A 12,572-nucleotide genomic window follows, 5' to 3' on the forward strand; every position below is an offset into this window, starting at 1 on the left:
GATGGTTTTCTTGAAGTCCCGCCAAACTATCTGATGTATTAATATGCCTAGATACGTCAGATTTGTAATATGAAGCAAGCCTGCAGGGATACAATGATTTCACGCTGATAATGCTGAATCTATGAAATAATTGCGCAGTGTGTGAGTAAGGGGAAACTTTTAAGGCTATACGAACGACTCGTTTTTGTAGCCGAAGAAGTCTGCTTTCGAGCGTTGTCGCGGACCAGAATATAGGGCGCCATAATTCATTATCGAGGAATACAAAGAATTATGACAATAATATGAAATAGTATGAAATAATAATATATCTACCGACACTGGAAAATACACATACGGTCTCTGCTGCTTATCCGCTTCCAGCACAAACAAATGCGCACAGCGGTCACAATAAGCGGTTGCAAACGATACGTGTGCTGACAAACAGAAGGGCCAGGTTCACGAAAATAGCAGGAGATGCTGCGTAGGACGTTCTGAGCGCATGCGCTTCCTCCTCTCTCTCGCGACACGGCGCTGATCGAAGCGCCGGTCTAATAATAAAAATAGAGGCCAGTAGACTAACAGAGGCCAATAGACTAATAAAAATAGAGGCCAGCTGTATTCATCGTGCGTATACACGTGCAAGCGGTTGCACAAGTCTGACCAGAAATGCTTGAGAGAGAAGAGGGTAGAATTTAGAAAATATTTGACCTCATGACTGAATTAGAGGAAGCTATATAGAGCTCCGAGACAACTCAGACTTGAATGGTGGGGTTTAACGTGCCAGAACCACGATCCGATTATGAGGCACGCCGTAGCGGGAGACTCCGGAAATTTGGACGACCTGGGGTTCTTTAACGTGCACCCAATGCACGGTTCAAGGGCGTTTTTTGCACTTCGCCCTCGCCTGCAGATGCGGCAACCGGTATTTGTTCTCGCGCTTAGCAACTCGCGGACATAGCCACTAAACGCCACCGCGGCGGGTAACTCCGATTCCCCTGTTCAAATGCGTGTGAAGAAATGGTCTTGATGGGCCACAGCGTAATCGATATGAATGAAGTTTAAATGTTGCACTTAGGTAAGAATAGATTTTACCGCGTACATGCACTCAAAGCAAAATTTGCATTTACTGTTTCAAATAATTTTTTTTATTTATAAAATAATGCCGAAAATCGTTAAGTTACAAAATGACGACACATGCTCGAAAACGAATAAATGCGGAATACTCGATCGTGCAATCGCGCTTCGATCGCGATCGAAACTCCAGTGAAAGCTCCCCGAGACAAATGCAGCGGCGACGGCCGCTGCATCTTTATTTATTTATTTATTTATGCGTGCGCGCGTAAATAGGAAGATGCTTGGCACAAGACAGCTAGGCATTTCCTCATTTGCCACGCACGTGCACCATTGGCGGCGACTAGTGAAACGGGGCTTTTCTAAACCAGGGAGGTTTTGCTAGAATACTCGAATCGATACCAGCTATAGTGTCCAATTAATTTAAAACATTTTTATATTTTTTATACTTTATTTTTTTAAAGCCCAATACCACTTTTATGTCTGTCGTACAGCCGGGTTAGACCCGCACACTGGGACGATTGCTCGTGACGCATACTTCAGTAGGCCCAGAACAGGGGCGCTCTCGAAGCTGCTCGAAAAAAACAAGCGGCTGTGGCATCTGTGGCTCCACCGAGACTCGACCCAACCCTCGCGAGAGAATTTGGAGAGTTGTTCGCATGCCTACTAAAAAGAGAGGACTATGGGCGAATATCTGCGGCACAACCTGCCATACCTGCAAAGCTTTTAAGACTGAATTTCTGCAAGTCGCGTTGCGCTTCGAGGTCGTCATGATGATGGCTATCCATCCCGACACTTCGCACGAAAGGAGACGGCATCAAGGCGCATGTGGCCAGAGCGCGTTGGAGCAGTTGTACTGGTTACACTTCCCCACTTAGCACCGCAGTGACCAGGCCGCTGCGCACTATGCCAGGACTTGCGCAAGCTAAATATAAAGAAGAGGAGCGGCGATTGCTGCTCTATAATGCAAAAAACAACAGCGAGAATGCTGAAAGGTTAACATCATTAGCCCGAGTGCGATCCTTCATTTAGAGCAATCGACCGTGTTGCCTAGATGCAGCGTCGGCAGTGTCGTGAAAGAATAACGACTGCACCCGCGGAGCAGGTGCAGCAACGGGAAGCCTATTTATATAAACCAGTGTATCGATGCGTACATTTTTGTACGCCCTGGCTTCCAGCATTTGTTGACGCTGCGTGGTAACGCTGCATGGCGAAAAAGCATGCAGCGCAGTTTTTTTTAGGGACGTATAATAACACATTAAACTTCGTTGCGTTTACGATGCCTATTGGACAGCATTAGCGCAAAGCTGTCTGAGAACTCACGCTTAACGAGACAAGGGTAAAAAGCCGGGAGGGCCCTATTCCTCAGAAGGCTGCATAATAATTATGAGGGTGGTCTCGGCGCGTGGAATTCGGGAGCTCTGTCCTCGGGAGAGCAAAGTCGGCTTGTACCGTGATTTTCGTTCAATAACGAGCGGGTATGCGCAGCTATTGTGCGCATACAGCGCAGCTGTCAGCGAATTCTAGCACGCACAGAGTCGGTGCCAACTCAAAGATAAAAACTAAAATCAAAGGGAGATGGAGTCCCAACCACAGAGTTTCCTACAATCATTATTAGAGGGAACGCCGCGATCGTTCACCCACCGTGGAAATGATGGGAAGTACATGGATTTGTCTAATCTTCGTGCTTGTGGCTTCAAATGTTTTTGCGACTTCGTTTATTACGCTTTATCTGCCTTCAGCGTCCTAAATGTCAGAGCAACCAATACCTTTCCAAGTGCAGGATAATCTGCGAACACACACAGCCACTACTAATTGCAGCCTGTCGAGGTGGCCAAATCGAAAAGGACCAATTGTGTCAACGCGCTGCTCGCGAGAAATTCACGAGGGAGTTCTATGGCTCATGTCGGTGAATGTTTCCGTGGCGGAACGATTTCAATATCGGGTTTCTGTGCTAAAGGTGCTGCGTTATAATTCTGCCGTACGTCGGGGAATTTAAATGATGGTCATTTAACTATTTATTACAAAGGAATTTGTTGAACATTATGAACTTACATGGTCACGATGCAGTTTGAAGCCAGAAGGACGAAGTTTAGGCAAGTCCATATACTTCCCATAATTCCCATGCTGGCGGAACCGTCCTGGGACGATTGCAGTTCCCGTAGACACTATGGCGCCAGCGTTTCCGCTAGTAATTATTGCATGGAACATATGGTCCCAGTGAATGCGTTGACATCTACGCACAAACATGCACGTGCGTGTGATGCGCGTGATCTTCCCTAAGTCCTCAGGGCGCGTGCCCGAGAAAGTGACGTCATCTGAAGGCAGGATCCTGCTAAGCAGTAACGAGAAAAAGGCACTAAGCTTCCGGTGAAGCGTCGCGTCCGATACTTCCAAAGCAAAATAAAATTCAAACATCCCACGCGCTGTGGGACTCGACGTTATGCGAAGCATTTTGTTGGTAGCTGGCTACCCAGCATCGTTTGGGACTACGCAAAGCGTCACCAGGCCGACCAACGTGTTCGCGCAAGACGGGAAGCTCTGTGTCTGACGCGAGAGCGCGTTGGAGGAGAGCAGCAAGACGATCGTTGCCCCGATCGTGCGACGACGACGGCATGATTTCTGCTCTAGTCCTTCGAGGCGACCTTACGACATGCCGATTGTTGGGTTATACACAGGTACTGTATAAGCGTAAGCGAGAGAGACGCGAATTGTGACGTCAGCAGCGACTACGTGTTATGAAATCGTACGTATACCCGTGACGATTACATGTGATGTATGTGAAAACGACGATGGCATTTGCCCTCCGGCGACGAAACGGCAAAATCTGTTCGACCTGGGCCGATGATGAAGGCGGTACAGCGTCGCACGATTTTTTTGGTAGCGTTAACTGCTACGAGGAAAGTGCTGGGAAATGTGGGCCGATGATGAAGGTGGTACAGCGTCGCACGATTTTTTTGGTAGCGTTAACTGCTACGAGGAAAGTGCTGGGAAATGTGGGCCGCCCTCGGTGATTGTGCAGTGCAACACAGCGCCCCAAAGCGCGAGTGATCATGAGAAAAGAACGCAAGAAACTGGCACATGACGCACGCGCCAAACGTCTCAAAGGGCTATAATATAGTCGGCTTTGGCACGGGAGGAGCGGGCGTGCGATCGTGGCCTATCTATAGTGGTGTTAAAACATTGCGCTACTGTGCTCGAAGGCAGCGGTTTTATTCCACTGGCAGCAATGAATTTATTTATTAATCACAAAACCAGAATTAGGACGAAGAACTGACATTTCGCGTGCCTCACAAGCTTAAGAAGGCCTACGTCTACTGCATAAACCGAGAATTAGAGCCCTCTTCTATTCAATTCCTCACTGTGCCTATATAGGGCCAAAATACTAGAACTAATGCGTACTTACATACCCAAGCTTTCCTTCCCTCACAGTGTGTCGAGACCTTGGTCTCACAGGACACCTCGTAATTTAAATAAAAAAATGGTAGGCGAGCCTAATCTTTGACTTAGGTGTCTCTTAGTGGCACTCGCACCACGGCGTTGGTGTTCTTTAGGTCAATCTTAGGCGAACGTATCGTACTAAACGAACTCAGAGGCAACTATTTTCCATTAATTAGCCGGTTAAATATCATGCCACCTTCTTAAGTGCGACGTCAATAGTGACGTCATCACTCCCGCTTTCTATTTCCGGGTTTTCAGGAATTTCGCCAAAGTCGTGCTCACTTGGCGGGTCACCAAAGTCTACGATTCTGTGCTTTGGTGTGCGGTAATCAGTGATTTCTAATTCTAATTATTCCAGACACTTCAGTAGCTCAACTGGCGTTATGCCAGGCGTTATGGACACTTCATTAAGTCACAGTGATGCTTGCCCGAATAGTGAATGCTCTCAGATGCCAGAAACACTTGCTCACGCATTTTTTTCATCTGGTCACTTTCATCGCAAACGCCGATGAAGAGCCGCTATGAGACGGGTTTTTTTGGGGTCCTTGGCTTAATGAAAACAAGGCAACTTTGATTACAAGTGCCGCTATAGCATTTCTACCAGCCACTGGGCTAGACGCCTGGCTTTAGAGATGCCACAACGTTGTGGAGTTGTTTATACGCACTTCCTTTCCTTATCATCATCATTCGCCAGACCCCCCCTCCCCGGTCGCTTTCCCCAGTTCCCCTTTCCCCAATTTCCATTCCTCAAACAGTCCCTGAGTCACCTGCTGGGTCGTTCTGAAAACACAGTCTTCCAGTCCAATGATCTACATTCGCATTCAAATGCCAGATCACGGAACAATGCGCTACACTGGCCGTGTTTGTATAGGACGTGCGCACTGACCTGCGTGTTGCGCGTGAACCCGTAACCGACGAACCTCTCGTCGTAGCGGGGCACCTCCTTGCCGGCCACGTAGAATGGCTCGTAGAAGAACTCGTAGTGCTGCACCCGGTAGGCGGCGTGCAGGCCGTCCTCGGAGTGCGGCAGGGCCTCCCAGGCCGCGTGGTTGGTGGCGTACTGGTTGAAGACGAAAGACTTCTCGTGGAAAGGGCGGGCCTCCCTGCGGCGCACCATGGCGAGCAGCTCGCGCTTGGTCCTCGGCACGGGCACCATCTCGCGCGCCTCGTACGTGGGCACCACAAACACGCACTTGGCGCACGGAGGCCGGCGGCCGCTGTTGGCCGAGGCCAAGAAGTCGGACAGCTCGTCCCACAGGCCCGGCTTGGGCATCACGTCGATGTCGACGACGAAGAAGTGCTTCTGCGGCGAGCAGCCGTCCCGGGCCACGTTGCGCAGGTGGTTCTGCGGGTAGAGCATCTGCTTGACGCTGCCGCGGACCACGCGGGCGCCCCCCGAAGCCTGCAGCGCGCGCAGCAGCGAGGCGTGGCCGGCGCACGAGAATTCGGGGCCGCCTCCGCGGGTCGACCAGGGCACGGCGCGCGTCACGTTCACGCCGACCGGGAAGACGAGGTCCACGCGCACGTTGGCCCGCACGGGCTCCGAGCAGGAGCGCAGCAGGGCGAGGTAGGCGCGCAGCGCCTGGAACTGCGCTGCGTTCGCCACGAACACGGCCAGAGACAGGGGTCCGTTCCACAGCTGGGCCAGTTCGACGAGCGTGTGCAGCCGGTCGAGCGAGCCCTGCGTGGCCAGGCACACCTCGCCGGCGTCCGGCGAGCCGAACTCCGCGTCGGGAGAGAGGAAGGAGCGCGCGATTTTGTACTTTCTGCTAGCGTCGAGCTCGGTCGCGTTTTCGTCGAACTTGAAGGGAGTCCGCCGCGCGAGCAGGTCCAGGATGTGAACGCCTCGTGCGCCGCCGGCAGGCGTCACCTCGTCGTCTTCGGGGGCGGCGGAGCCAGCGCGTCGTTGCTGCGGGGACGACGGAGGGGAGGATCCGTTGCGGGTCGCCGGGGAAGGGTCGAGCCGGTTGACCACCAGCAGGCCGATCAGTTCGCCCAGGACGAGGGCACCGACCACGATGAGGGCTAGCGGGCCTCGGCCAAGGCATCGGTTTCCAGGAAGACATGCTCTTCGCATCACCGGCTACGGGATCACCTGTGTGGACAAGTGTGCGCGACCATGTTGACATAGTACATCCTCATATTTTTTTTTTTTTATAATATCGCGCAAGGGTCTACCGCACGGCATGGCAACGCCCTGTAAGGGCGAGGAGCGGCGAGATCGGCGACAGTATGCGCAAGCGCACAAAACAGTCTCCGGTGCGAGTAACGTTTTCTGAGCTGTTGCATTAGGAGAACACACGCCCTGGCAGGGTTATCTGCGCAGTCCTGTCTGTGAAAAGCCGGTGTGAGAATAGGAGTATAGATGTTCCATCTGCGATGCGCTTCGCACATTTTTTCTGCTCACTATTAGAAACCCGCGCATGCGCCAGGGAATTAAGATAAAAGAAAAGAACATTTATGGGCACGTGCGAGGTGTTGTCAGTACAGTAATAAGAAAAAAAAAGAAGCAATGAAGCCTTCCGGGTAAGAAAGGTAGCGCGTGTGGACTCCTACATAAAGCGAACAGCATAGCAGAGAGCATTCGAACGGGAAACTTTTCTGCGTGCTTACGCATATCCTTGCCATTTCTCGCGGTTATGAGGCACAGATATGCCGTGCGGTTTAGAGTTTTTGTTTCAGAAGAACTTCAGTTTGGCCTAGTTGGTGTTTACTGCATATTATATCGACCGCAAATAAAGACGGGGACGGCGGAAAAGTACACAGTAACGACACGGGTGGTATCAGCAGTATATCGGGCGGTATACAACCCGTGTCGTTTTTGTGTTCTCTTCCGCTGTCCCTGTCTTTATTTGCGGTCAATATGATATGTAGAGTTACTGCACACAGGCTCTCCCTAAAGGGAGCCGATACAGTAACTCTAGTTGGGTCGGCGCTCACGCGATATTACTATTAGAAGAATACAAGGGTGTACAGGACGATGTTTTTTTCTTTTTTGTATCTTGTCCGCGAATGCCGGCGATATTCACTAATTTGGTTTCGATCAGAGGGATATATTTTATTTACAAGAAAAGCATAGAGGCTAGTTTCAGCTGGTGCGCTCTATGTATAGCCTGCTACTATGCACTGGTGAAGCGAGAAAGGGGAGGGGGCCAAAGTACAGAATTGATTTTTTTTATGATGATGATAGTCAAAAGGGATGGCGTGGATGAATGTGTACACACACTGCACAACGGCCCTACTAAAGCCGCAAGTCCGATGCCGTGGCATGCAGAAACTCGAACGTTGTTACTGCCCGATAACATGACAACGCGAGGAAGCGAGACCACACCGACAGAAACAGAACGTTATATCTCCGTATCTGGGCAATTGTTGCTCAACTTGAAAATAAAAGAAAACGGCCGTAGCTCCTGCCCTCGCGTTGTTCCGCGCGTTTTTGTGCTCCTCAAATATTCTATTGCGATCAGGGCCCTTTGTCGGTGCGCAAAAGTTCCGTCTCAAAAGAAAAATAAAGGGATATAGGGAAACTGCGATGCCTGACACTGTCAAGCATTTTTGTCCGCGCGCTCACATTTACAGCCTATACACCGGACGTTCATTGGGGAACAGGGACGGCGACTGAGATGTGGATGTGACGCAATGCACAGCCAGACGAACATCAGTCGCGAATTGTCTGCCACCAGAACAAGCAAGAAACGTTGATGCAAGAAAGGGAAAAACATAAAAAAAGAAAAAGCTTACGGGAGCACGTCTTCCTCAACGTCCCCGCGCACTCCCGATTTCGGATGCACAGGCTTCGTGTTGCCTTTGAAAAACGGGGAGCGCCCTTCCTATACGGAGCGCGCTTAAAACGACCATTTCCTTGCCGAGCCACGGCCGTGCCACAAGGCGACGCCGGAACTGGCGTGCGGGGAGCACGTGCCTTATCCCCCCCCCCCCCCCCCCCCACCTTCGGGCCAACGCCCAAGAGGAACGCCCAGTGTCCGCGCCGGTCAGAGAGCCACTCCCGATCACCCTCCTCGCCTCTTTTATTTCCCTCCTTTCGGTGCCGCACGCATTGATCCGGCGCACGTATAGCGGCCGCGACGTGCACCCGGCGCCCTGAACGCGCGCTCCCTCGGGCCGCGCGGCGAGCGAAGAATTCGCAAATGCGAGCGCGGCCCTTGGCGCTAACGATCCGGCCGGAAATTGTGCGCTATGGGGCGCTGGGCGCTTCCAAGTTCGGTGCACGGAGCGAGTGGCTCTGTGTATACGGGGCACGAGGAGGTCGTCGTCCTATACCTGTCCTGGTTTGTCAAGGATGGCGGAACATCGCTGTAATTACATCGCTGTAAGGGCAACAAATAGTTTCGACATAAACGTCTTTCCGGATGCGTTTTGTCGGAGAAGAGCTGTATCGCGAGGGGGACAGATCCGAACGTTTAAACGCAAACGAATGAGTGAGATGGGTGCGCATTAAGATAGGTGCGCATTAAACGTGAGCAGGTATTGCTTGCAACTTAAGCCGACACTCAAGCTATAGCTCGATAAAGGAAGCGCAAGAAGCAGCTCGCCAATTTAGTCAAATATGAAACAAGAAGAAATGTGATTCGCGACACCCTGTGTCCGTGCCTCATTTGAGTGTGACCCGATTGCTGCGCATAATCCCAACAGTATCCGGCCACCAGTTTGTATATAATATGCGTCAGAAGTTCGGTTAAACAAAGTTTGCTTACACAACGCGATGAAGAATGTTTTTCTCTCTCTTTTGAAATGTCAGACGCGCAGATAACGGCACTTCTGCTTATTATTTGAACGATGCAGGTGATGCGCAAGCGCGATGTTGAGGGCGCATGACTGTGAAACGGCACAGAAGCGCAACGAACTTATTGGTAGCAGGCTTGACGTTGTTCTTGATGGACAATGCGCCTAACTGTCGACGCACTAAGTATTTATAGACAATTTAAAAATTCTTCATTTGTTTTTTTTTCTAATCTGAATTCCTTAATACAGTAGCTCTTCAAGTTTGCATACATTTTAAGCTTTTTTTTTTTCTTTAAACGATATCGCGCTCGTTGTATTTCTGCTTCTTCCACCTACGTGTATGCACCCAAATTTCGTTCTACTCCTTCAGTCGGTAAATGAATAAATGATGATGATGATGATGATGACTATAATAATAATAATAATAATAATAATAATAATAATAATAATAATAATAATAATAATAATAATAATAATAATAATAATAATATGTTGTTCAATAATAGATGTTGTTCACGTAAACCGCCTCAAGCCGTACTTCGACCCTCTTGTACCCACCTGTTAGATCGCCAGGATGGCTCCACCTTTCTCGACGGGGGCAATTGTAATGAAGAAAGGAGGAGAATGGCATACCGATCATCATCAAGAACAGAGGGCACGAGACCGGCGTTCGAAGACCACCATCTTGCTCTCCGCGCTCACTGTTCCGAGCTACCGCCCGTTTGTTGGACTCGCTCAATAAACATCTTTACAATAATAATAAACAGCAACAACAAAACTACAGGAATGCAAGCTTATGCTTCCGCAACATTGGCTAAAATATGCCACCGTGACTGTGGTTAACGTCATAGAAACGAACGTCGCCAACGAAATCGGGAGGCAGCTCGTCGTACCAACCAGCGCGTGCACAGTAAAGAAGGACGCCTAAGTCCTTGACTGGATAGCTTTGCTCAAGACATTCTTCATATGTCCGGAAAATCGTGGGGATCATCCAATTCATCTCTTCCACCACTGTAGCACGCACTTTTTGTTGGATACCTCCGCTGCAGTGCGCCTGTACTTTCTCGGATTAGTACATCTGCCGTAGACACACTTGAAAGTGCTCAGGCTCGCGCACTAATAATTTGCCTAGGATTACCTCGATGTGCTTCTACTTGGGGCCCCATTGCAGAGGCACGCGCTTGCCCAACTCGAGTTTATCTACATGAGACATTGCAAGTGCATCTAAGGCTACTGACTAGAGACCGGAATCATCCTCTGACAAACGCAACAAGCATACGGTCTGACGCCGCCTACTCAGAAGTCGTGTTGTCGCAACAAGATCTATTGCCGTCGGACTTCGCAACGCATGGCGTACCAGAAATTCTACTCTGGACGATAGCAAAGCCGACGGTGACTCTCTCAATCCCCGGAATAACGAAGAAGTCGAAAATGGCGCTTGCTGGGCTCGAGCGTTTCGCGCTATCCTAAATTAGTTAGATGTACGGATATACAGAACATGTTTCTGCAGATGGTGTTGTGACGCAGACTTTATCCACGGCAGCTTACATGGTACCTGGAATGGGGATCACGCAACTATTCAAGATAGGACACAAAACATCGTCAACAGCAGCTGAGTTGACCGATGTACGAGAAGCAGTCCGCTGCATACCGCAACAATGCCTCGAGAAATGGACAGTGTTCTGTGACTCAACACGGGCACTGCAACTCATGAGCAATTACAATAATCACAGAACCACATATAGTCCTCTAGCTTATGACATCATGGCTCTGCTTGCTGAGGCGTCTCAATCCGGGCATACCATCGTACTGCAGTGCATTCCTAGCCATTGTGGAATAGCTGGAAACGAGCAGGCTGACGCGGAGGCAAAAAAAGGCACACAGTGACGGGAAGGTTATAAAACTTAATTTTTCACGGCATGACATCAACCCAACGCTCCGCAAGTCCATCGAAACCTCTATGGCGCGGCAATGGGACAACCCCGAACATCTCCAAGAGCGCCTCCATACTCTTGACGCTGGTTTGCGATTCCGGCTTCCGCTTCGGTTGCGGAGAGGCCAGAAAACACTCATCCATCGATTACGACTCGGTGTGGCGTGCACTCTCCGGTACCTTCACAAGACTGGGCGAAAACGGGATCCTGACTGCAGCGTCTGTCACACTCCCGAGACAATAGCTTATACACTTTGCGTGTGTCCTCAATATGCGGCCGAGCGAAGGACACTTAAGTCAAGTGTTGACTGCTTGGACTACCACCGCTTTCCGGAAGAAAATATTTTAGTTAGCGTTGTGAAAAGTTGATCATGCCCAACGCACCATAAAATCACTCTTGAACTTTCTATGTGAGACTGGCCTCGACGGTCGTCTCTAGAACTTGTGAGACGTGAAGGCAGTGCGAAATGTGTTTGCGCGATAACGTTTTGTGTAGACAAGAATGTTCCTGTGTGTATTGTGTCTAAAGCGCGTATCCGCGTATTGGACAACATGTAAATAGTAGTTCATTGTACCATATACACCTGCCACCTGCCTTTCTCTGAATCTCCCATTTCCCCTTATCCCAGTGAGGAGTAGTAGGCTGGCGACACGCTCTCCAGGCCGACCTCTTGTCTTGTCTTGTGTCCCAGACAGTGGCGCATCCCCACTATGGGGGATTGGCCAAGAAGCAGGCGGTTTTTTGTATGCTTAGAAGTAAAGCAAAACTAGATTTAAATAGTGGTGCGTGGTACTAGAACTGTAATTTAGACGTGTGGTGAAAATATTGTTAAGAATTTTGATAAAATAAGTTAACGTAAATGAATGAAATAATAGAAAATATTGATAATTTTAGAAGTTCAGCAAGGTACTCTTCTTGTCTCTCTAATAAAATTGTAAGTTGCAAGAAAGGCATCCCTGTGGCTGGATCCCAGTGAGGTCGCACCAAAAGAAAGAATGGTTGGCGAGGTTAGCGATAGCCCAAGTTTGGTGAATGAGTATACTAATAGTTTTCTTTGTCTTAGAAAGCGGCGGCAGGAGAGGAAGTAATGTTCGATAGTTTCAGGTGTACTGAAAAAAGAACATATAGGGGACATAGCGAGACCAGACCTGTGTAAGTAAACATTTAGAGGAGGTATACGACATCTCTATTTTGTAAAAGAAACTTCCAATTGTCTTGAAGGACACCAATTATTATTCCATGGTAAGCCAAGATGGTGGAAATCAGAAGACGGTGTTAGCATGGATGTTGTAGAGTTTTGAGATATAGCGAAATTTCTGTACCTAGCCGCGGTGACATAAGCTGATGTCGGCAAAACAGATATGATAGGGCCGTTGAGGGATGCTTGTGCGAGTGAATCGGCCA

At 49.5% G+C, this 12,572-nt stretch overlaps 1 protein-coding gene across 1 annotated transcript in view; it reads right to left on the reverse strand.

Annotated features, from left to right (window-relative positions):
* Positions 1–12,572, reverse strand: part of LOC135896949 (beta-1,4-glucuronyltransferase 1-like) — a 35,332-nt gene that overhangs the window by 4,888 nt on the left and 17,872 nt on the right. Inside the window, exon 2 of the mRNA XM_065425498.2 lies at positions 5,378–6,586. Within this exon, the coding sequence (XP_065281570.1) occupies positions 5,378–6,568 (1,191 nt within the window). The 5' untranslated portion in view covers positions 6,569–6,586. The remainder of the gene's footprint in view (positions 1–5,377; positions 6,587–12,572) is intronic.

The sequence above is a fragment of the Dermacentor albipictus genome, chromosome 3 (assembly GCF_038994185.2).
Source record: "Dermacentor albipictus isolate Rhodes 1998 colony chromosome 3, USDA_Dalb.pri_finalv2, whole genome shotgun sequence".
NCBI lineage: Eukaryota > Metazoa > Arthropoda > Arachnida > Ixodida > Ixodidae > Dermacentor > Dermacentor albipictus.